The following is a 19401-nucleotide window of genomic DNA, read 5'->3' as shown; positions in this document are numbered from 1 at the left end:
TTTCATTATTTTCCAACTTTTTGGACGACTGGATTACTTAACCAAGTGAGAAGAAAATCATCAGATTAAGTGATAATGAAACACATGTTGCTGCCTGTGTAAGTACTCTGATTGAACTAATTTTTTCTAAACACACGCTTAATGCTTCAGCTGTAATTGAAGGACAGTTTTGGGAATCATAAACAAAACATCATGAAATACTGAAGAGGCAGCTCAGCCCCATCTTATAGAGCAGAAGGGTGCTAACCTACTCATTTAATAACTGTTGTAATTACTAAACAGATGACTGGGCATCATTGAGTACCATTGACCTTCCCTCAGACTTTGCTGCCAAAATGTTTGACTGATAGATGCCATGAATCACACTCTCTGGTGGCTTTCTCCAGTGACTTGACAGAACCACAGTCTGTTCCCCTTTTTCTCTTTTTAAATATGGTACAGTGGTGATTTATGTACAGTGAAACACAAAGAAAAGACCGAAACTTTCTTAAAGCACAGTGTTTGGCAGCCCCCAATGAGGACCTGATTAGCATATGTATGACCCTGCAGCCTCACAGGCGACACTGGAAACACAGGGAGCTGAGGGACAGAAGTACACTCACACACAGGATCCACTTATTCAAATGCTAAATATCCTTTTGAATTTCCCAGGCAGCCTCTCTTCCCCCCAACCCTACTCAGCAAACAAATGGGAATGAATGGCTCAACATGAAAGCTGGCTTTAAATGCATAATGTGGGCTTTCATATTTTCTCTAACTTATGTATTTATGAGCCTGTAAAGGGTCTCATGTCAGTGCTTTTTTAAAAATCTGCTTGAAAATGTGTCAGGGGGATTTTGGATGCAGTTTGAAGATTCATTACAGATCTGAAGGAGCTTTCACAGCGTACTTTATCTTGATCTTTACTCACAAACTCGAAAACTGACCAAAAGTGAGCTCACAGAGCTGTAACTAATGATTGTTTTTTCATGACAGACTTAACTTTCAATTTATAACTTAGTTCATCTCAGAATTGCTAGTTCAGCAACCCTGACATCTCGAAGTAAATGTCTCATTAATTTCTCCAGCACACAATGTCAGCTGACTCACAGTTGGAGCACTTCTCCGGCATAAAACTCTCTCGGTTAAATCATCAGTACAAAACACAAACACAGCTGTGGAAATAGCTGGTTCTTTTCATTTAAAAAACAAGAAAAGATGACTACGATCCCCAAGGTGCATTTCGTCAAGAAAATTCCGTGACATGCACCGCTAATTATGGGTGGAAGTGAAAATTCACAAGAGAACTTAAAAAACAAACAATGTGCAGCTTAAATCGGGATGTTGTTCACAGTGTTGTCGATACAGAATGAGGATTGCCAATGATGGACTTGATCTTGATATTTATAGCTTATATATTACCCAATATAACCACCTTTAGCTAATACATCCAGGTGTTACTTTAGGGGTATTTATTTGATATTTGTTTCTTTCAGGGTTGTATTTGCTCTGAAGGGACCTCTTTAGGCGTATTTCCCGAAATATCACAATTATCTTCATTCCCTGGCGAGTAGTGAGTCTTTCCCTGGATAAACTTGATGTATTGTTCCCAGTTGCTAGGATAAGAACGTAGACGTGCTCCTGAACAGTGATGGTTTACATTCTTTCCCATCAATGCGCAGTGTTTAAACATGCACGTTCTTGTCTAAAAACGCTGTGTATTTTCTGCGTGTCACTTTTCTCTGCAGTCCTATCCCACGGCTGCTAACAGATGTTTTGTGAGCTGAATGCCAAACATCGGCATCAGAAAATGTCCATAAGCCTTTTATTATATTATTATAAATAGAACTGCGACACGTCAAATTGGGAAAGTCAGAGGTGCAATTAACAGTAATAATGGATAATGAATTATTTTTGGACGAGCCAGGTCTCTGGCCCTGGGGTTGGTCAAACAAGCTCATGACTCACTGGGGCACTTAAATGTAACAGAGCTGTAATTACATTGCTACATTATTAGTTATACCTGTGTAACACCTGCGAGTCAAAGTGTCTGCTGGGAAAATGGTGTACGTGTGGTGTAGCTGCAGCAACAAACAGCAGTGGGTAACCATATGGAAAGACTTCATAATAAGTATTGAATGTCTTGGGTATAACATTAGATTCAGAAAACAGTGAAAAGAGACTGTCGCCATACTGCATGTGTTCATTTACCTAAAGAGTAAATCCAGATATGACAATATAAATGACTTATGTTTTTAACATAAGCTGCAGGCCTTTCTGCCGCATCGTCACCACCAGATCAAATGATCATTGATCTTCCTTTATGTTGTTTCAGGCTCTTTGACAATCATTTCCTCGATTTGTAGTTCTGAATAAGGAGACTGCTTTGCTGAGTTAGTATATGTGGGTTCCCAACAGGTCCAGTGCAGTTACAGGAATTCCTTGGCATATATTGACGTTTTTCTTTGATAGTCAGTCAACCACTTTCTCCCCCTTATAGCTACCCACAAAACAGGATGCTGGTTTGTTTTTGACAGCTTGGCTGTGGTCTTGATAAGGGAAGATGTGTGACGCTGTTTAGAAACCTTTCTCACACTTAAGCAAGTGAAAAAAAAAAGTAAAACCGGAAAAATTGTTTGTGAAATTCGATCCTTTTATTGAGAACAACAAGCAAACAAAAACAGACCCCCACATTGTCTCAGCTGGGGGAGTGTGAGCTGTGTGTGCTCTGTCAGCGCTGGGTCCTCTGGGTGAAGAAGTGTTTTTTTTACTGCTATTTCAAAGTATTAGCAGTGTCCTCCTCACCACATTATGCTGCGGGCGGTCGAGTCAAGTCGTACTTGAATGCAGCTTTCTAGTCGGAGTGGTACATCCCTTTATGTCTGAGCCTAGTGGGCCATGCTACAGTAGGTGTGAGGGTGTCCAGGCACAGTAGGGGGGATGCAGAGCTGTGGGTGGTCCCTGGCTTACAGGATGAAGAAGAGCGGCGAGGAGCCAAGAACTCAATGACGCTCTACTCCCACTGCTACCGGTCCACACGCTCATGGCATCGTCACAGTCCATTTGTCAGAAAAATATGATCAATCAAGAAAACGCTGTGGAATTTGTTGGTTCTCATGTCAACAACAATGTATTCCCCAGCTGAGGCAGTTAGCCTGTAATTAGCACTAATTACCAGGTGAAAGGACGACCTGTGTAGTCTATACACAGAAAGAGCCAACTGTCATATACATCATCATGGAAAGATGAGGGATAGGCACAATGTCAGCATGACTCTTTCAAAATAAAAGTCGTGTATAGAATAGAATATTATATATCCTAAAACCTCACCATTTCTTGTATGGTTTTGTTTTCATTTTCCATTACATTTCTCTTTTTATATTCCGTGTTTCAAGCTTTTAGCATTTAGGGTTGTAATTTTAGTACTTCTATTAAATGTTTTCAAGACTTCCAGTCGCCTTTTCTTTTTAACTTTGCTGTTCCTTGATATTTTACCATATCCATTTGTCATTTCAATATTGAATTTCCTTTGTTCGGTTTCCTTTTTACCATTTAATTATAGTTTAGGGGTTTTGGTTCAAGTCCTGCTGTGAACCTTTTGTTGCATTTCTCCCTCTTGTTTCATGTCATCTCTCTAAAAAAACATTAAAAATACCCAGCCCCCAACAATATTTTTAAAAAATAGCCTGGTTGTATTGAGTAGTACAATATGAACAGCTTATTTGACATTTTCCATTTTCCCTTTTAAGGCTCAGTTGAATTATTCTCCAATCTCACAAAGCTTTAAGTAACCAATACATTCCAAGATGATTGACAACAAACCGAGATTGTGTTAAATGAATCTTATAATTTAGTAAATGTTTATGGATTTATTCTTTGGAAAAAGCCTTTAAATGTCAAGTCAACTTAATTATCAGTGCTGCCATATGTACAGGACATGCAGAGAATTGAAATTGCGTTTCTCTCTTATCCCCGGTGCAAACAGCAATAAACATGAAATATAAAATATAAGTAAAAGATTTAAAAATATATAAAATGCTGTGATAATTACCTTTAGAATCAAAAATGGTTCCTGCGGTGCTGTTGAGCTGTCGAGGCCTGCCGTGTGCAGACTGCGGGTGTGCTTTATGCAAATCGAACATTACCATTTCATCGCAGTAAAATTCTGATTACTGTACTGACTTGCTCCAGCCAGATGCTTCCGAAAGTTTGTTGTATTATTGCAATGCTTGACTTGGTCGTGACTGAGTTCACAACCAGTTTCAGCCGCATCGCTGTCTGTTTTTACCCTCTGTCTTGGTATATAAGCAAAATGCTCTTAAATAACAGAAATCTGTTTTTTTTCTATCCTGTGACTTAAATAACATTCCAGACTGATCATAAAGGGATAAAAGTGTCAGAGAAATTATAAAGAATGTAATAACTTTTCTCCATCCTGACTAATCATAATAATCTCACTGTCTGGCCTATTTTTGTTTGCTGATGTTTTTGTAGTCTGAGTTGTGTTCCTGGCCTAGTTTCTTCGCTGAGGGCAGTTTGGATATTAAAGTAACCAACAGATTAAACCACGTAATCCTTAAGGCTTCTGTTCTCTTGCCAGGGTTCATTTCATTGTACTTAAGAGTCTAATGTGAACTTGTTTGTTGCTTCACTCAACAACCCCCTGACTGCTGTGTTGGAGGAGGATCAGGCTGTGGACTTAAGGGATACTGAATCATTGATATGTTTGTGGTCACGTAAGGTGAATCTCAGACAGAACTTCCATCCAGCATTCTTAAAAGTTCTTCCCAAGATTAAACGTAACCTCTTGTCCAAACAAATGTCACAGAGAGAGTTAATGTAATCATCAGCGGCAGGGGAGAGTATCTCGAGAGTCATCATTTCTTGTCTGTGTGTGTGTGTGTGTGTGTCACCACTGAGTGAGTCATATTATACACAGTCCACAAAAAGTCCAGTAAGGAAAGGCCCTAGTTTCACATCTCATGAGCTGTTCTGACCCAAGTGGTGTAACTAGGTAGGAGTCGATGGCATGTGTCACACCGCTCACATTTGGCTTTGAGATGCTGCATGGAGGTGTGTTTCTGCCAGCAGGACTGTTTTAATGGTGTTTGGAAAATGTCATGCATGAAGAGGACAGCAAAAAGAATTGCCTGGTGTTTTTTTTTATGTCAAATGTTGGATAATTCAGCTCCAGGGCCAGTCAGTGTGCAATACAAAAGCAGCCATTTACTCAGTCAGCCCCATGACTGTCTACTGATGACATACACACAGTTTGCCACACCTTGAAATGTATCAGCATGAGATTGAAAGAGGGAAAACGTTGATATCTATTAAAATGTCACATCATGTCTTTGTAAACACTGTTTTTATACTGCACCTGGTAAATCATGAAGTACGAGGCTAATGTTATTCTGTATTTGTCTTTATTGTCAACAAATCCTATAAAAAGACCACCACCTAATTTTGAAATAGCTCAGTAATTTCCTAAAACAGCTGGGCACTGTGGATTTCAGCAAACGTTATTTTAACAGGAGAAAATAGTATCTTTTGGTGGGGACTATTTTCAGCTGCGGATTGATTCACACTTGGTGCTCAAGTGAGTATTTTAAAGCAGCAGGACAGTGTGTGTGTGCGCAATCAATTCCAAATACACAACAGTCCTCATGATGTCACTGTAATGAAGAAACATGTCACCAGTGCAACAGTGCGGCTGTTTAATGTGTTTTTGGAACAAATGATAACAGGATCAGTTCATTATCTGTTTTGGTCTTTTTACTGGATTTAGTAACAATAAGAAACATACAGAATATTGTCTCGACTGTGGTGTTCGGTGCCATGATATTTTGTGTAGACATTTATTGTTCGCAGGTGATGAATTCTAATAATTTTGGTGACCCCTTAATTATGAAACAACAGGTCAAAATCTCTGTTTGACATTTCCCATCAGCCACAGCTGCACTTTGTGTGTAGTGCTACTGACATCAGCATTTCGCTCTGTGCAGCCTCACAGAGCTGCTGGCGTGGCTGTGGGCTTTTTGTGGTCAGAGTGTAATCACATATAAGAGCGGTATGGGTCTGCATGATCTCTAGATGAAGAGGAAACTATGACACACACAAACTCTGTATCCTTTTTTATTGTAACCCCTCAGCCAGCTGCCTTGAATTACCCACCTGACACGACCGGTGTCCCGTGTCTGCGTGCAGCTTGTTCTCAGAGCTGTCAGGATGTGTTTGCACAAACTGAGAAGTGATGCGCGACCCTATCCAGAACCAGGCTTTTAATTATATTTTTGTTTTTATTTGTTGTGTAGCTTTATGCCAGTATATAGAAGCTACTAAATTCAGAGATGGGGCCAGAGGAAATTTGGCAAACGAAGGTAACCCTCCCACCACACACACTCCCCTCCCCTCCCTCTTAACCCGAGCTCAGCTTTAACCCTTCAGCCTTTAACCTGGCACACCTTTTGTTTTTCTTAGCAGCCCTCTTTTGTTACTTCAAATGTTCACAGTTATTTTCTGCACACAGGTGTGGGGACCTGCCCTTTTCTGTTTTTGCGCACTCTGATTTCTCCCCTCCTTGTTTCTCCCCCCCCCTCCTCCTCCTCCGCCCTCTCCCTCACATCCTTCGGCAGCAGCTGAACAATGAGCTGATGTTTGACAATCACTGCTTCTGTTTCTCTCTCTCACACACACACACGAATCCAGTGCTGCCTGGGCTGGCATTGCTTGGCCAATGTTTACTCTCCCCCCCAACACTCTGAATGACTTTTCAGTACTGCCTTGGTGTGTGCATCACTTCCGCTTTACTCTGGGTTCAAATCAACTCAACTTGTGCTTTCTATGGTTGATTATTTTGTGTGTTTCTTTGTATTGCCATTAAAGCTGTCAGGAAGCATGATCCCTAAATTAGATTTGTTTGTTCTCTCTGATGAACGATCTATTTTGCAGTGTCACATGCTGCCTGTTTTAAATATTTTATTATGTTTACTTTGCAGAGCAGGATGCACATGACAGCTTTATATGATGCAATACAGCCTTCCTGTCAAGACAAACATGCTGACTAGCTCTTTTCCTCTGGAGTTGCGCCTGGCACTTTTAATCCTGCTTCTGATCAGACTGTTCCTCTGCTCCTCTGTCCACATCTGGAAACGTGCGCTAACTGTTTGTCTCCTGTTGTGTTTTTGCTCTTCTCTCTGTGTTTGTTTCACTTTCAGGTGAGAATTTTGAGCAGAGTCCTTTGCGGAGAACCTTTAAATCCAAAGTTCTAGCACATTTTCCCGACAATGTCGAGTGGAATCCGTTTGACCAGGATGCAGTTGGCATGGTATGATCTCTACACGGTTATAACGTACTTTAAAAACAATGGTATGGTGTAGCATGACCGCATCCACATCAGTATCACAGTTAATGCGAATATTTTGCTTCTGTGTCAAGATACTGAAAAAGCAAAATCACATAAATAAAGTTGTGTTTGATGAATTGAACTATGTCGCACTGTTCTGCAGTACAAACGCGTATAAAAGTAAAATATCAGTCACTAATTTTGTTAGTTGGCTCAGAATCATTAGAAGGAAGCAGGTAGCTTAGCATTAAAACTTGAAACAAGGGGGAACAGCCAGCCTGGCTCTGTCCAAAGGTTAAAAAAAAGCAGTAATTATGAGTAATTGGTAATGTAATTAAAGTAATATGTGGTGTACTTATTGTTTGAACTTTGTATTGACCCAGGCTATACTAGTCACGCAGCAGTAGCAGTTACACGACTCCCTATAAACCTCAAATTGTCATTTTTATAAAACAAAAAAAGATCACGTCAGCAAGATGTAGAGGTGGTGTCATTTTGAACTTCTGCACAGAGCCAGACTCGCTATTTCCCCAGTTTCCAGTCTCTAAACCTTTTCGCAGGCATAGTGCACAGGCATAACATCTACTTAATCTACTCATCTAACTCTCAGAAAGAAAGAAATATTACCCAAAATGTTTAGCTATGTCCTTTTTATTTAGAGATTTATATTTCAATATGAGCTCACATAACTGCAAAACAGTCTCTTTTCAACCATCAGTGTCCTCCCTTTTTCTTTTTCTTAACCCTCTCATTGTCTGTCTGTCCTCTCACAGCTCTGCATGCCAAAGGGTCTGGCGTTCAGGACGCAGATTGATTCTCGGGAGCCTCAGTTCCACTCCTTCATCATCACCAGAGAGGACGGCTCTCGGACCTACGGGTTCGCCCTCACCTTCTTCGAGGAGGTGACCAGTAAGCAGATCTGCAGTGCCATGCAGACTCTTTACCACATGCACAACGCAGAGCAGTACGACATCTTGCACACTCCCACCTCTCCGCCGGGACCCGAAGACCAGCGACACCAACACTCCCAGCCTCGTCCCGTGCTTCACGCTGCGCCCGCCATCTCCCGCCTGCAGCGCTTCAACTCTTATGACATCAGTCGCGACACGCTGTACGTGTCAAAGTGCATCTGCCTGATAACACCCATGGCCTTCCCACAGGCCTGCAGGAAGGTGCTCCAGCAGCTTCACCAGGCTGTCTCTTCCCCCCAGCCTCCACCTCTACCACTGGAGAGCTACATCTACAACATCCTCTATGAGGTGCCCATGCCACCCTCTGGGCGGTCGCTCAAGTTCTCAGGCGTCTACGGGCCCGTGGTGTGCCAGAGGCCGAGCACATCGGAGCTGCCACTCTTTGACTTTCCCATCCGTGACATGTTTAATCTGCTGGGGGTGGAGAACATTCTTCAGCTGTTCACCTGCGCCCTGCTCGAGATGCAGATACTGCTCTACTCACAGCGTAAGTAGCCATTCTGCTTCGGTTACACTCAATGTTTTCAGCGTCCAGACCCATTAGGGTGCATTGATTACAAGTCCGTAGACATCCTGCTCGCATTACAACCATAATGTAAAAACAAATAGATAAGTAGTCAGGGTTGCATATCCTGCGTAGTATGGACACAATTTACACATTTTAAACATTAACACTTTGCATATTTACATATTTTCTGAAGAGCTGGAGGGAAAGCTAGAAAAGAAAATCAAGCATTATCTGTGACAGCTGTTTTCAGGGTATTGTGAGGTCATGTGATCCTGTTAGTCGAGGTCTCAAGAGATGGCTCAGGACGTATTAGTGTCACGACATGAGACTAGATATTGTCTGGGGACCTGGGTTTTACAGGCTAGTGTCGCTCTAAGGCTTTCCTTCCTGTTTACACATTTGTACGGATAGAAAGGTTAAACTAATCTTCGAAGTAGGCATGAATGTTGGATTATTAGTGTTACAGAAGTTACAGAAATGGTTGGATACAACCCTCCTTAAATCCAATGTCTAAAGATTGAGTATCCTGTCTCCCTGAGGATAATTAATGATCTTTGAGAACAGTATTTCTTCAGGAACGATGATTTCCTGGGTGCTACTTGAATTAGTTTGTTACTTGATTCCTCAGGGCTTCATTAAAAACATAAACAAACAAAACTCAATCTCGTCCTCGCTTTTAGGGTCCATTTCAGTGAGTTCACTGAGAAATAAAGGTTACATCTTCTGGTTGTTGCTATTGTACAGCAAACTTCAGAAATGTCCAAAAAAACAACCAGCGGCTACAACACATTTGATATGTGGAGCCATTATCCATGAGATTACATAACCTGTTGAGAGTTTCCATTAAAGTGATGCAGCGTGAGTACCAGCCTGTGTAAATGTTGGCCCCGTCTCCCATCACAGGCAGCTCCATCTACCAGGACTCACATGTACATGCATGTGTGTGTGTCTGTTGGCTCGTCTTGTTTGCACATTTGAGCTGCTCGGATCAAGAGGGCCTCTTTTGGTTGCTGTGATTCTTTGCGATTCATCCTTGAAGCAAAACACACAGCAAGAGTCCGACAATCACTTTATTTCACGGCAGCTTCTGATTCCAGGAACCTTCTTTGGCTGCCCCAAAGTGCAGAGCGCTCGATGCCTGTTAGTATTTATCCATTAGGAGTAACTGCTCACTGGAGATTAAAATAATCCGTACCATCCTTTGCCGTGCAGAATGGTATTTTAGAAAAGGTGACACGTGTGTGTGTGTGTGTGTGTGTGTGTGTGTGTGTGTGTGTGTGTGTGTGTGTGTGTGTGTGTGTGTGTGTGTGTGTGTGTTGGTGTTGAGGAGGAACAAGGAGATCATTTAAGGGTGCTGGGTCTGTCGCGGTGATTGGATCCATTACAATGGCATTAGAAGGCAAATGGTTTACAAAACGCCAGGGGCCGGGGGGGAGAAGCTCTTAAGGGGGGGAAAGCTGTGGTGTTGCTAGGCAACCCAGAGACAGGGAGGATAGCGGTGATGCAGGATGATTATTATTGGTTGGAAGTGACATCATGCCTATTTTTCTTCGCTCTCCCGGGTGAGGCTCATCACTGCAGAACATGTGAAGGGTGTTGTGTAAAGTTAAGCCCTGGCAGTCTTCCACTGAGAATAAATGAGGGATTGTTAGCAAAAGACGCCTCGCACACAAACACAAACACACACACACCCACTGAGGAGAGGGATGCTCTGCAAATAAGAAGACGGCTGAATGTGCTACGTGCTAAAAATAGCACTGGAATTCATAACTCTGATCAAATAAATAAATAAATACAAAGAACGGCCAGTATTTCTTCCCTGGAGCCATAAAAGCGAAGATGTTCAAACACTGTCTGCTGCTTCTTCCGTCTTTCTCAAACAGGAAGCTAATCATGTGCCCGTCATGTGTCAACCATTGTGACATGCTGCAATTAAGCCATCATTTGTGGCTGTTACTTCACGCGCATTTTCTGCCATTGCGTGATTTGTGCAGTATGAGAGCGGCGGTGTAGATGAGGGGAGAGTGAGAGCAGGGAGTGAAGTGAGGATATTGCAGTTACACAACGTGCATTTGAGGCACAGAGGTGCTTTATCTGAAGTTTAAAGGCACCAAGCTGAAGCTGGGCTTCTGTCAGGACTGTGTTTGGTCTGAAGATACAGAATCAACTCTTTCAGCCATACACAGACGATCATGATGTAACTCTTATGAGTTAGAAAATGATTTCCTACGTTCCTTCCTTTTTTAATTTAATTTCTTTATAATTCGATAGACACCATTCACTATTTTCTGAGATTTTAAAGATTAAACTATTATTTATTGATTAAAATAATCAGAAGATTAACGAATAGTTAAAATATTATGAGTAAGGCCCAGCTCCAGCTGCACCGACAAACTCTTTTTGGCTTCACCTCTGACCAAATGAAAATATTATAGTCATAGTAAGACTGATCCAGTAACAATATTTATGAAACCTGGTTCTCTCTTACCAGACCGAAAAAGAGTGAAAGGGTGGAACGACGGCATTTTATACTAAAGACATCCACTAATTCACGTTAATGGCGATAATGGCAACGTGGCGATGCAGATCGTGCACATACCTCCTGGACTTTCCCAGAAATGGATCAACGAGTGAATACAGTAATAAATGTAATATTAGAGTGCATAATCTCCAAGAAGTGATTTATTTTATACCTGGACAATTTTTCTAAAGTGGTGCTGTAGGAAGATAATTATTCAGTCAAAATCCTGCTCACAGTTGGCAGGAAGGCCATTATAAGAAAAAGGCTTGAAATGGACCCAACCAGACACAGACAGTGGTTAGATTTAGTGCAGGAAATATTCATGATGGGAAAAATGACTTATTCTCTAAGAGTGAAAGAAGATATGTTTAACAGAAAATGGATTAGAAATAAGGACAATGACACTGTATAATTTAATTCAGATGATGAAAGCACTCTTCTACTGTAAAATGTGCGACTCGCTGTAAACTCTAAACTTTGTATGGGAGCAAAAAAGACTAAAGTGATCAAGCTGAAGAAAAAACAAACTGAGGATGTTTACTCGATCACAGAACACATTTTGTAAGACACGTTGTTTGTTCAGCGTTGCTGCTCAGATCTGTAGCGGTTTCACTTCTGTGTGTTCAGAGTATTTTTAACGTGCTGTACTGCATTCGTTTGCACCCTGTATGTAAACTGAGTTCAAGCATCACCTCAAGTCCAAACCATGCATGCTACCATGCATCTGTATATTAAAAGCAACAGCACTTGACTCTTTGTGACTTGGGTTTAAGTGGTTTCTTGTTTCTTGGCCTAGTTTACGAGCAGACGGGTGATGTTAGTATTCTTGTCCCCATCCTGGGAGAGGAAGCTTGCTGAGAGGGGGGGCGTTTGAGGAGGAGGCCCAAACTGGGGGTGAGAGCCTCTTCTCATGGAGCAGCACATGACCAAATGAAGGAATGGTATTTATCTTGGCCCCATAACAGGAGAAGCCAAGCTGCTGCTGCTGCTGCTGCTGCTGCTGAGTGTACAGTATGTGTCAACAGGGATAGAGCAGGAATGCAGATGAGGTGGACCGGACACATATTTGCATGTACACCAGTTGACTTAAGTGTGAAAGGCTGAACATGAAGGAGTGCTGCTGTGTGGAGTCATGACAAAGGAATGTAACGTTGGCCAGAGGACCAGCTGACTGCTGCTGCTGCTGTGTCACAGTTCAGAGTCTGGAGCCTACGAAGGCCACGAAAGGTCCTGAGACAGTTCAAAGAGACCAACAATTGCAAGTTTACAGCAGTACGATGTCCTGAAAGTGTAAAGTGTACAGTTTTCAGTATGGATAGAAACTTTTAGTGGTGGTGGAAGAAGTAAACAGCTGACAACAGTGTCAGTACTCCTCAAAAATCCATCAGCACACAGTGGATTAAAGAGCTATGAAGACGTTGACAAATCCCCCAGTTTTATTATCCAATTTCAAACATTTTTGGTGCATTTGCAAGAGTGTTTATTAAAGGACGGTTCATATCAGTTTGGTCTGCAAATATGGACTTCAGAGGTCCCACACCTTAAATTTGGACACAGCTCGTGTGTCATCACAGCTAATTCCTTTAAGGTTGATCATTCATTTGCAACTCCACTCCTACAGAACAGAAGAAAGAGTGATCATCGCTGTGGGGTTGGGTGTTTTCTTTTGTCTTGAGATGTTATTCTATTCTGTCGTGTCATGTGGAAGCTGTGGAGACATTTTCAACCCAGAGCTGAAGAGCTGAGACATAAACAATGTAATCTCATTGAAATGATGACATGTTGCACAACCCTCACTGTCATGTGCTCTTTTCTGGTGAAGTGTTTTTGGAGGAATAAACAACATTTATCAGGCTACAGCAGTGCAGCCCAGGACTTTTAGATTATAAGTAAATGTGGGGGAAAGAACTTTGCAATCTGTGTTCCATTTATTTTAAATGTCAGGACAGATGTCATGCACTTTTAGCTTTTAGTTATTAGTTTGGAATAGTTTGAAGATGTTTGGCTTCAAAGTGTGCTGAAAACACTAACAATCTCTAGTCCAGTAAATGTTGCTTTGACACGAATGACATCATTGAACAGGAATTTGATGTGGCGATTCTGATTGTGCTGCGGAAACCTCAAGTCATCACTCAGCTTCGTTACAATCACAAAGACTTTAATGCAATAATCAAGTCAGGAAATGAAGCCTGGAATATGCACTGGATACACAGCTGGCTCATATCTTTCACAGTCTTTCCTTCACCACTGTTTACTTTTATTTTTATCCGTGTGTGCGAAACAGACTACCAGAGGCTGATGACTGTGGCAGAGAGCATCACAGCCTTAATGTTCCCGTTCCAGTGGCAGCACGTGTACGTTCCCATTCTGCCCGCCTCCCTCCTCCACTTCCTGGACGCTCCTGTGCCGTATCTCATGGGCCTCCACTCCAATGGACAGGATGACCGCACCAAGCTTGAGCTGCCGCAGGAGGTACAAACACACTCGCCCTGAGTTTAAATTTAAACGTTGTCTTTTCCTCCTCCTCCTCCGACAGATTGCAAATCAACGTACCGCGCACTTTTACCTGCTTTGTCTGTTAATGGAGTTTCCTGGCTTATTTCTGACCGTGCAGAAATATGCTAGAAGATGATCTGACTTTTATTGAATGAACCCCTCCTTGTCTTTGGCGTGCTAGCTGTGTCTTGAACAAGCAGTTTTATTATTGTCAATCTGCATAGGTAAGGCCTTTGTTGTGCTGCTGACACAAGCCACTGAGGACCTTTGTTCTTCTTCATGTCCCTCTTGTGGCTGCATTTTTAAGATTCTTCAAAGTGTCCAGTTACTGCAGATAGTTTAACCTGTGCAGTACCATCGATGTACAGCGTTATTTCAGCACCAGCTACTGCTCTCGGTGCAGTCTGTCTTTTTACATCCGATTGTGATGTCAGGTAAATCAGCTGTAAAGAGGTATGAAAATAGACTTTGTTGACTTGGTAGTGTGTTATTAGGACTTGGGCACAGTGAGACTTGTAGGACTAGTAGCATTACTGTTGGTGTGTATTTTAGTGTCAATTATTTTTTTAATTAGTTAATTTTTTATACATAATTATCTTGCCCCTTGTCTCCTTCCAGGCTAACTTATGTTTTGTGGACATCGACAACCACTTCATTGAACTGCCAGAGGAGCTGCCTCAGTTTCCCAACAAGCTCGAGTTCATTCAGGAGATCTCGGAGGTGCTCATGTCCTTTGGCGTCTCTCCAGAGGGAAACATTCACTCCAGCGACAGCCAGGCCACGTACCGCGACTTCCGGTCCGTCGATATGGTCTCTGACAAACGCAACGGCAACCTGGCCTCACCCCTCAACTCCTACCTGCTGAGGGAGAATGAAACTATCGCCAGGCTGCAGGCTCTGGTCAAGAGGACGGGTGTCAGCCTGGAGAAGGTGAGAGATGATGTCATCGCATGAGTTTAAAAATAGGCTGTGCAAATGATCATTGTATTCTGTCCTCATATTGTTCCCAGGTTTGACTTAAAAATAAATAAATACTGTAGATACAAAAAAAATACAGTATGATAATTATGTAAAAATTACATAATAAAGATAAAGTGATATTTAAATAACAAGTCTGTTATGTCATCAGGGTTCACATAACTGAGACTAAAATAAAATACAGATCAAGAGAGATTATTGCCAACTGAATTTGGACTTTTCCAGGTTGTACCTGGATAATAATTTGAGTTTCAAAAATGAATGCGTTCAATATAAAATCAGCCATGCAAATGTTTAGTTTTTAAATAATTTAAGTCAGCAGCTCCTTTATAAGCTGTCAGTATATATTAACAGCTTATAAATGATGCAGTGGGCCAAAGGTTGAAAAACAGATGGGATGATATTCAATATTGCTACATGAGCTGATACTATTGTAGAAGGAAATAATAATAAACAAATGGAGGAGCTCCTTCTCTGCCACATGCTGGACTGGATCCAAGTTGTTGTTATAATATTCTAATCAGTCATTTTGAAGCTCTTGATCGTATCTGAGTAATTATGGAGTTGTGTACCAACATTTTGCTCCCAAACAGTCATATTATTAGCATCATGTTGATGTTGAGCAGTGCCAATAACAGCAGTGTGGAGTCTTGAACAGGTTTTGCCTCCATCAGTTCAAAACTTCAGCTCCAGCTGCTGGCCGATGTCTCACAGCCCCGATGACAGAAAACCTTTATAAACACTGACACCAACAGATGTAGCTGGCATCTTTACTCCATTTGGCCGGAGTGTCTTACAAACAGCAGTATGATTAAAATATTCAGTCTAACGTGATGGATAGATGAATTTGCTGCTCATTAACAAAAGTTTCAAGAGATTTGTGGGTCATGTCATTGGATTAGTGAGTCTACTCTGTGTTATGCGAGCCCCCTGCTGCTGGCATCTGTCCAGCTGTCCTGACTAAAATAAGAACTTGTGTTTCAGTTTGCTTTGGGCCAAAATTCAAAACCGATGTTCGTTTCCTTTCCCATAACCCTGCCGCTTCAACAGCAGCCAACAGTCAGGCAGCATGAGAAATAACCTTCTGCCACTTTTCTTCATCTGACTTCTTTCTCACATTTCTTGTTTGCCCGTGCACGTCAGCTGGAGATGAGTGAGGACGCCAGCAGCTATAAGGACTCAAGGTTTCACTGTGATGAGGAGGAGCTCAAGATGCACCAGCTCAACATCCAGGTGCGCGAGGTCTTCGCCAACCGGTTCACCCAGATGTTCGCTGACTACGAGGTGTTCGTCATCCAGCCAAGCCACGACAAAGAGTCCTGGTTCACCAATCGAGACCAGATGCAGAACTTTGACAAGGTAACATGCTATAGACAGTTTGTTAATAGTTTATGGTAATGTTTCTCCATTGACTTCCACTCTTTAAATTTATGTGTGTGTGTGCAGGCCTCCTTCCTGTCTGACCAGCCAGAGCCCTATCTGCCCTTCCTGTCACGTTTCTTGGAGACGCAGATGTTTGCCTCCTTCATCGACAGTAAGATCCTCTGTCATGATGACGAGGAGAAGGAGCACACGCTGAGGGTGTTTGACTCCCGCGTGGATAAGATTCGCATGCTGAACGTCCGCACGCCCACGCTGCGCACCTCCATGTACCAGAAATGCACAAACATTGAAGAAGCAGGTAAGGAAACAAGTCCTTTGTGGATTTCATAAGAATAATAAAAAAGTAACTAAGTATTATACTATATGTTCTTTGGATGATGGCCTATCCAGAGGAAAGCCACAGCTTTTAGTTTGTCACCATCCTATGTTAACTTGAGACTTGTTTAATTATAAGCCTGTGTAAAGCCAAAACTTTCAGTTTGAAGTTCAGTGAATGTAATTAAATAAGACCTTTTTAATTTGAAGTCTAAACGAGTGTGGTCACAAAGTAATTTGAAGGTGTGAACTTCTGACAGACTTGAAAGATTTGCTCTCTTTAGTTAACTGACTGCTAATTGCTGTCTTGTTTGCAGAGAACCTGCTTAAAAAACGATGCGCGAAAGCTGATTTTGTCGCTCCTGGACCTCATGCCATTGAGAACGACAAGACTCCCCTTCGTAATATTTGCGCTCGTTACCTCAAACCTCCCCGGGTGGCGGCTCTCTGAATGTGTGTGCAATGCATTATGTTAGGAGCACTCATAGAGGATGGATGCGCATCCTTTGAACTTGACTGCATAAGAACTTCACTTAAAACGTTTATACAGAAAAACTAGGAGATCACTGTGTATTTAAGAGTCCTCTGTGAGATCCTTCATGCATTGCATACACGTCAGTTTTTTCAAAGCTTGGTGAACATTTTTGATAATTAACATAGTAATCTTTATGGTGGTGAGCTGATAAGTTATGGGTGATAATAAACTCTTTTTTTTGGAGGAATCAAATCGTCGTCCGTGTGAATCATAGCTTCAGACACTGTGGGTAAAGTCTGTCATTTCACCCTGTGCGTATGTTACACCTCTATTGTATTTCTCCAAACTCGTTGCTTTTGTCAATATAACCACAAGTGTGGGTGGCTTCGTAATCAGACATAAAAATCACTGTCTGAAGTTGCATTCATGGACGGCTCTGATTTGTTCCCTTCAAAGAAACCGAACGTCTATTCTGAAGCTTTGTCCTGTCACTTTCGGTTCTGTGGGTGTTTGGGAGGACACTTTTTTTCTCGATTTCAACTTGCTCTCTTTCTTCCGTTGTCAGTCGTTCACTGAAAGAGAAATTACAGATTCTGTCATATTTATCTCTACACAATTAGACGATGTGGTTTTCGACTTTTGTGACGATGTTTGAAGTAAGAATAGCCCTGTGCATTCTTTTCTTGTCACTTGTATAAATTCAAAAATACTTCTTTTTTCTTTTCTTTTCATTCTTAAAATTCTTCCCACACCAATTTTAAATGATTTATTGTTTGAGTAGAGAAATGTGTTCATATTTAATCTTTGCCCAAACCCAACCACATGTTGTTGTGATGTGAGTCACTTCTGAAAATGAAAGTGCTACAATTTGGGCAAATTAACAAGATGAAAACAGTGAATGCATCCTGTAATCTCACTGCCGGCTTCTGCTTCCCTCCCACGTCTCCTCTGCAGAGAAAGCCATAGAGATGAGAGTGGCAAAGATCGACCACACCGCCCTGCACCCACACCTCCTGGACATGAAGATCGGCCAGGGACGCTACGAGCAGGGCTTCTTCCCCAGATTGCAGTCTGACGTGCTCTCCACTGGGCCCACCAGCAACAAGTAAATATGTCACATTATTATCACATCAAGGGAGTGTTGAATGTGAAATAAACCTTGTGCTGTTGCACGACTATTTTTCTGCATTTCTCTGTATAGTTGCTCAAAGCTGAGTTGTTGTGTGTTACAGATGGACCAAGAGGAGCGCTCCTGCCCAGTGGAGGAGGAGGGATCGACAGAAGCAGCACGCCGAGCACCTTTATTTAGACAACGACCAGAGAGAGGTGAGAGGTCGCTGCAGTGTTCTCCTCTCTCAGCTCACATTCACACAGATTGACTGCCTGAGCTTTGTTGTCTTTGTTCATGTTGCATGACCTGTTCTCTGTTTGCTTTATTTTGACTTCGCTCGCCCGTCTTGTCTGCTCTCCCGTCCTCCACCTCTCACACTTCTGCTCTCTTTTTCTCTCTGTCCGGCTCTCTCTTGCACTCACGCTCGCACACTCTCAGCATGTAGAGTGTTTGTTTCCGGAGCTGCAGCTCCTGCTGTTTCTTGACTACTACTGGCTCTCGCAGTCCTACAAGCCCTGTCTAAAGTCGGTGACTGTGGACGTGGTATGTGTTGGTAGTTTGTGAGGCCTTTTTAATCTTCACACTGACCTGTCAAAGCTTGTGGTCTTTTCTTTCCTCTGCTTCCCTCATCTGTCAGCAGCTGAGCTTCATCTTTCAAGGGCACATCATGTTTGAACTCATAAACATGAAATGTTGCCAACAAAGTTAATGAAAGTACAATATACTGTATTTGTAATTTGCTTCAGACATGAATATTTTACTTTAATTTGCTCTGTTCTGAAGATTTAGCTGCTTCTCTGTCTGTTATGAAATAAACCTACATGATGTCACGTTAACGTGCCCTTGATGTCAGAGAAAAAGTCCAGCTGTGTTAATATGTGGTGTTCTTGTATTAAATCAAGTGTATTTTAAAGTGTGTACACCTTTTGCTGTCCAAGTAGTGAACGACCTCCTGTGGTTATTCTAGTAATTCTTGTTCGTCTGTAGTAACCTTCACCAGTGATGTGAGTGTTTCTCTGTGTGTCTGTCTGTCTTTTGTGGTTTGCTGATCGCTGACTAAATTCTCTCCATCCTTTTTATCAGAAGTACATCCAGGAAGCCAGAAACCTGGGCACGACCATCAGACAGCCCAAACTGTCCAACCTGTCACCCTCCGTCATCGCTCAGACTAACTGGAAATTTGTTGAAGGGTTGCTGAAGGAGTGCAGGAACAAGGTTTGTGTATGACATATATATGTATTTAGAATGAGCACTGGACACCTTGTAGACTCCTGTCTACATTTAGTTTTTCAGGTCATTTTAAAGTATGCGCTATACATTTT

At 42.0% G+C, this 19401-nt stretch overlaps 1 protein-coding gene across 5 annotated transcripts in view; it reads left to right on the top strand.

Moving 5' to 3' along the window:
• Positions 1 to 19401, top strand: part of dennd5a (DENN/MADD domain containing 5A) — a 33566-nt gene that overhangs the window by 3759 nt on the left and 10406 nt on the right. For 2 of the 5 annotated variants that reach the window (XM_019276405.2, XM_027281077.1), the window contains exons 2-12: positions 6291 to 6356; positions 7194 to 7303; positions 8095 to 8779; positions 13606 to 13793; positions 14436 to 14747; positions 15939 to 16154; positions 16242 to 16476; positions 16811 to 16894; positions 17923 to 18073; positions 18201 to 18294; positions 19163 to 19294. In XM_019276405.2, the coding sequence (XP_019131950.2) occupies positions 6291 to 6356; positions 7194 to 7303; positions 8095 to 8779; positions 13606 to 13793; positions 14436 to 14747; positions 15939 to 16154; positions 16242 to 16476; positions 16811 to 16894; positions 17923 to 18073; positions 18201 to 18294; positions 19163 to 19294 (2273 nt within the window). The remainder of the gene's footprint in view (positions 1 to 6290; positions 6357 to 7193; positions 7304 to 8094; positions 8780 to 13605; positions 13794 to 14435; positions 14748 to 15938; positions 16155 to 16241; positions 16477 to 16810; positions 16895 to 17922; positions 18074 to 18200; positions 18295 to 19162; positions 19295 to 19401) is intronic. The other 3 variants (XM_019276406.2, XM_010730919.3, XM_010730925.3) reach the window with 3 other exon arrangements.

Source organism: Larimichthys crocea, chromosome VIII (genome assembly GCF_000972845.2).
Source record: "Larimichthys crocea isolate SSNF chromosome VIII, L_crocea_2.0, whole genome shotgun sequence".
Classification (NCBI taxonomy): Eukaryota; Metazoa; Chordata; class Actinopteri; family Sciaenidae; genus Larimichthys; species Larimichthys crocea.
Note: the sequence above shows the minus strand (reverse complement) of the source record. Positions and strands in the feature narration are given on the sequence as shown.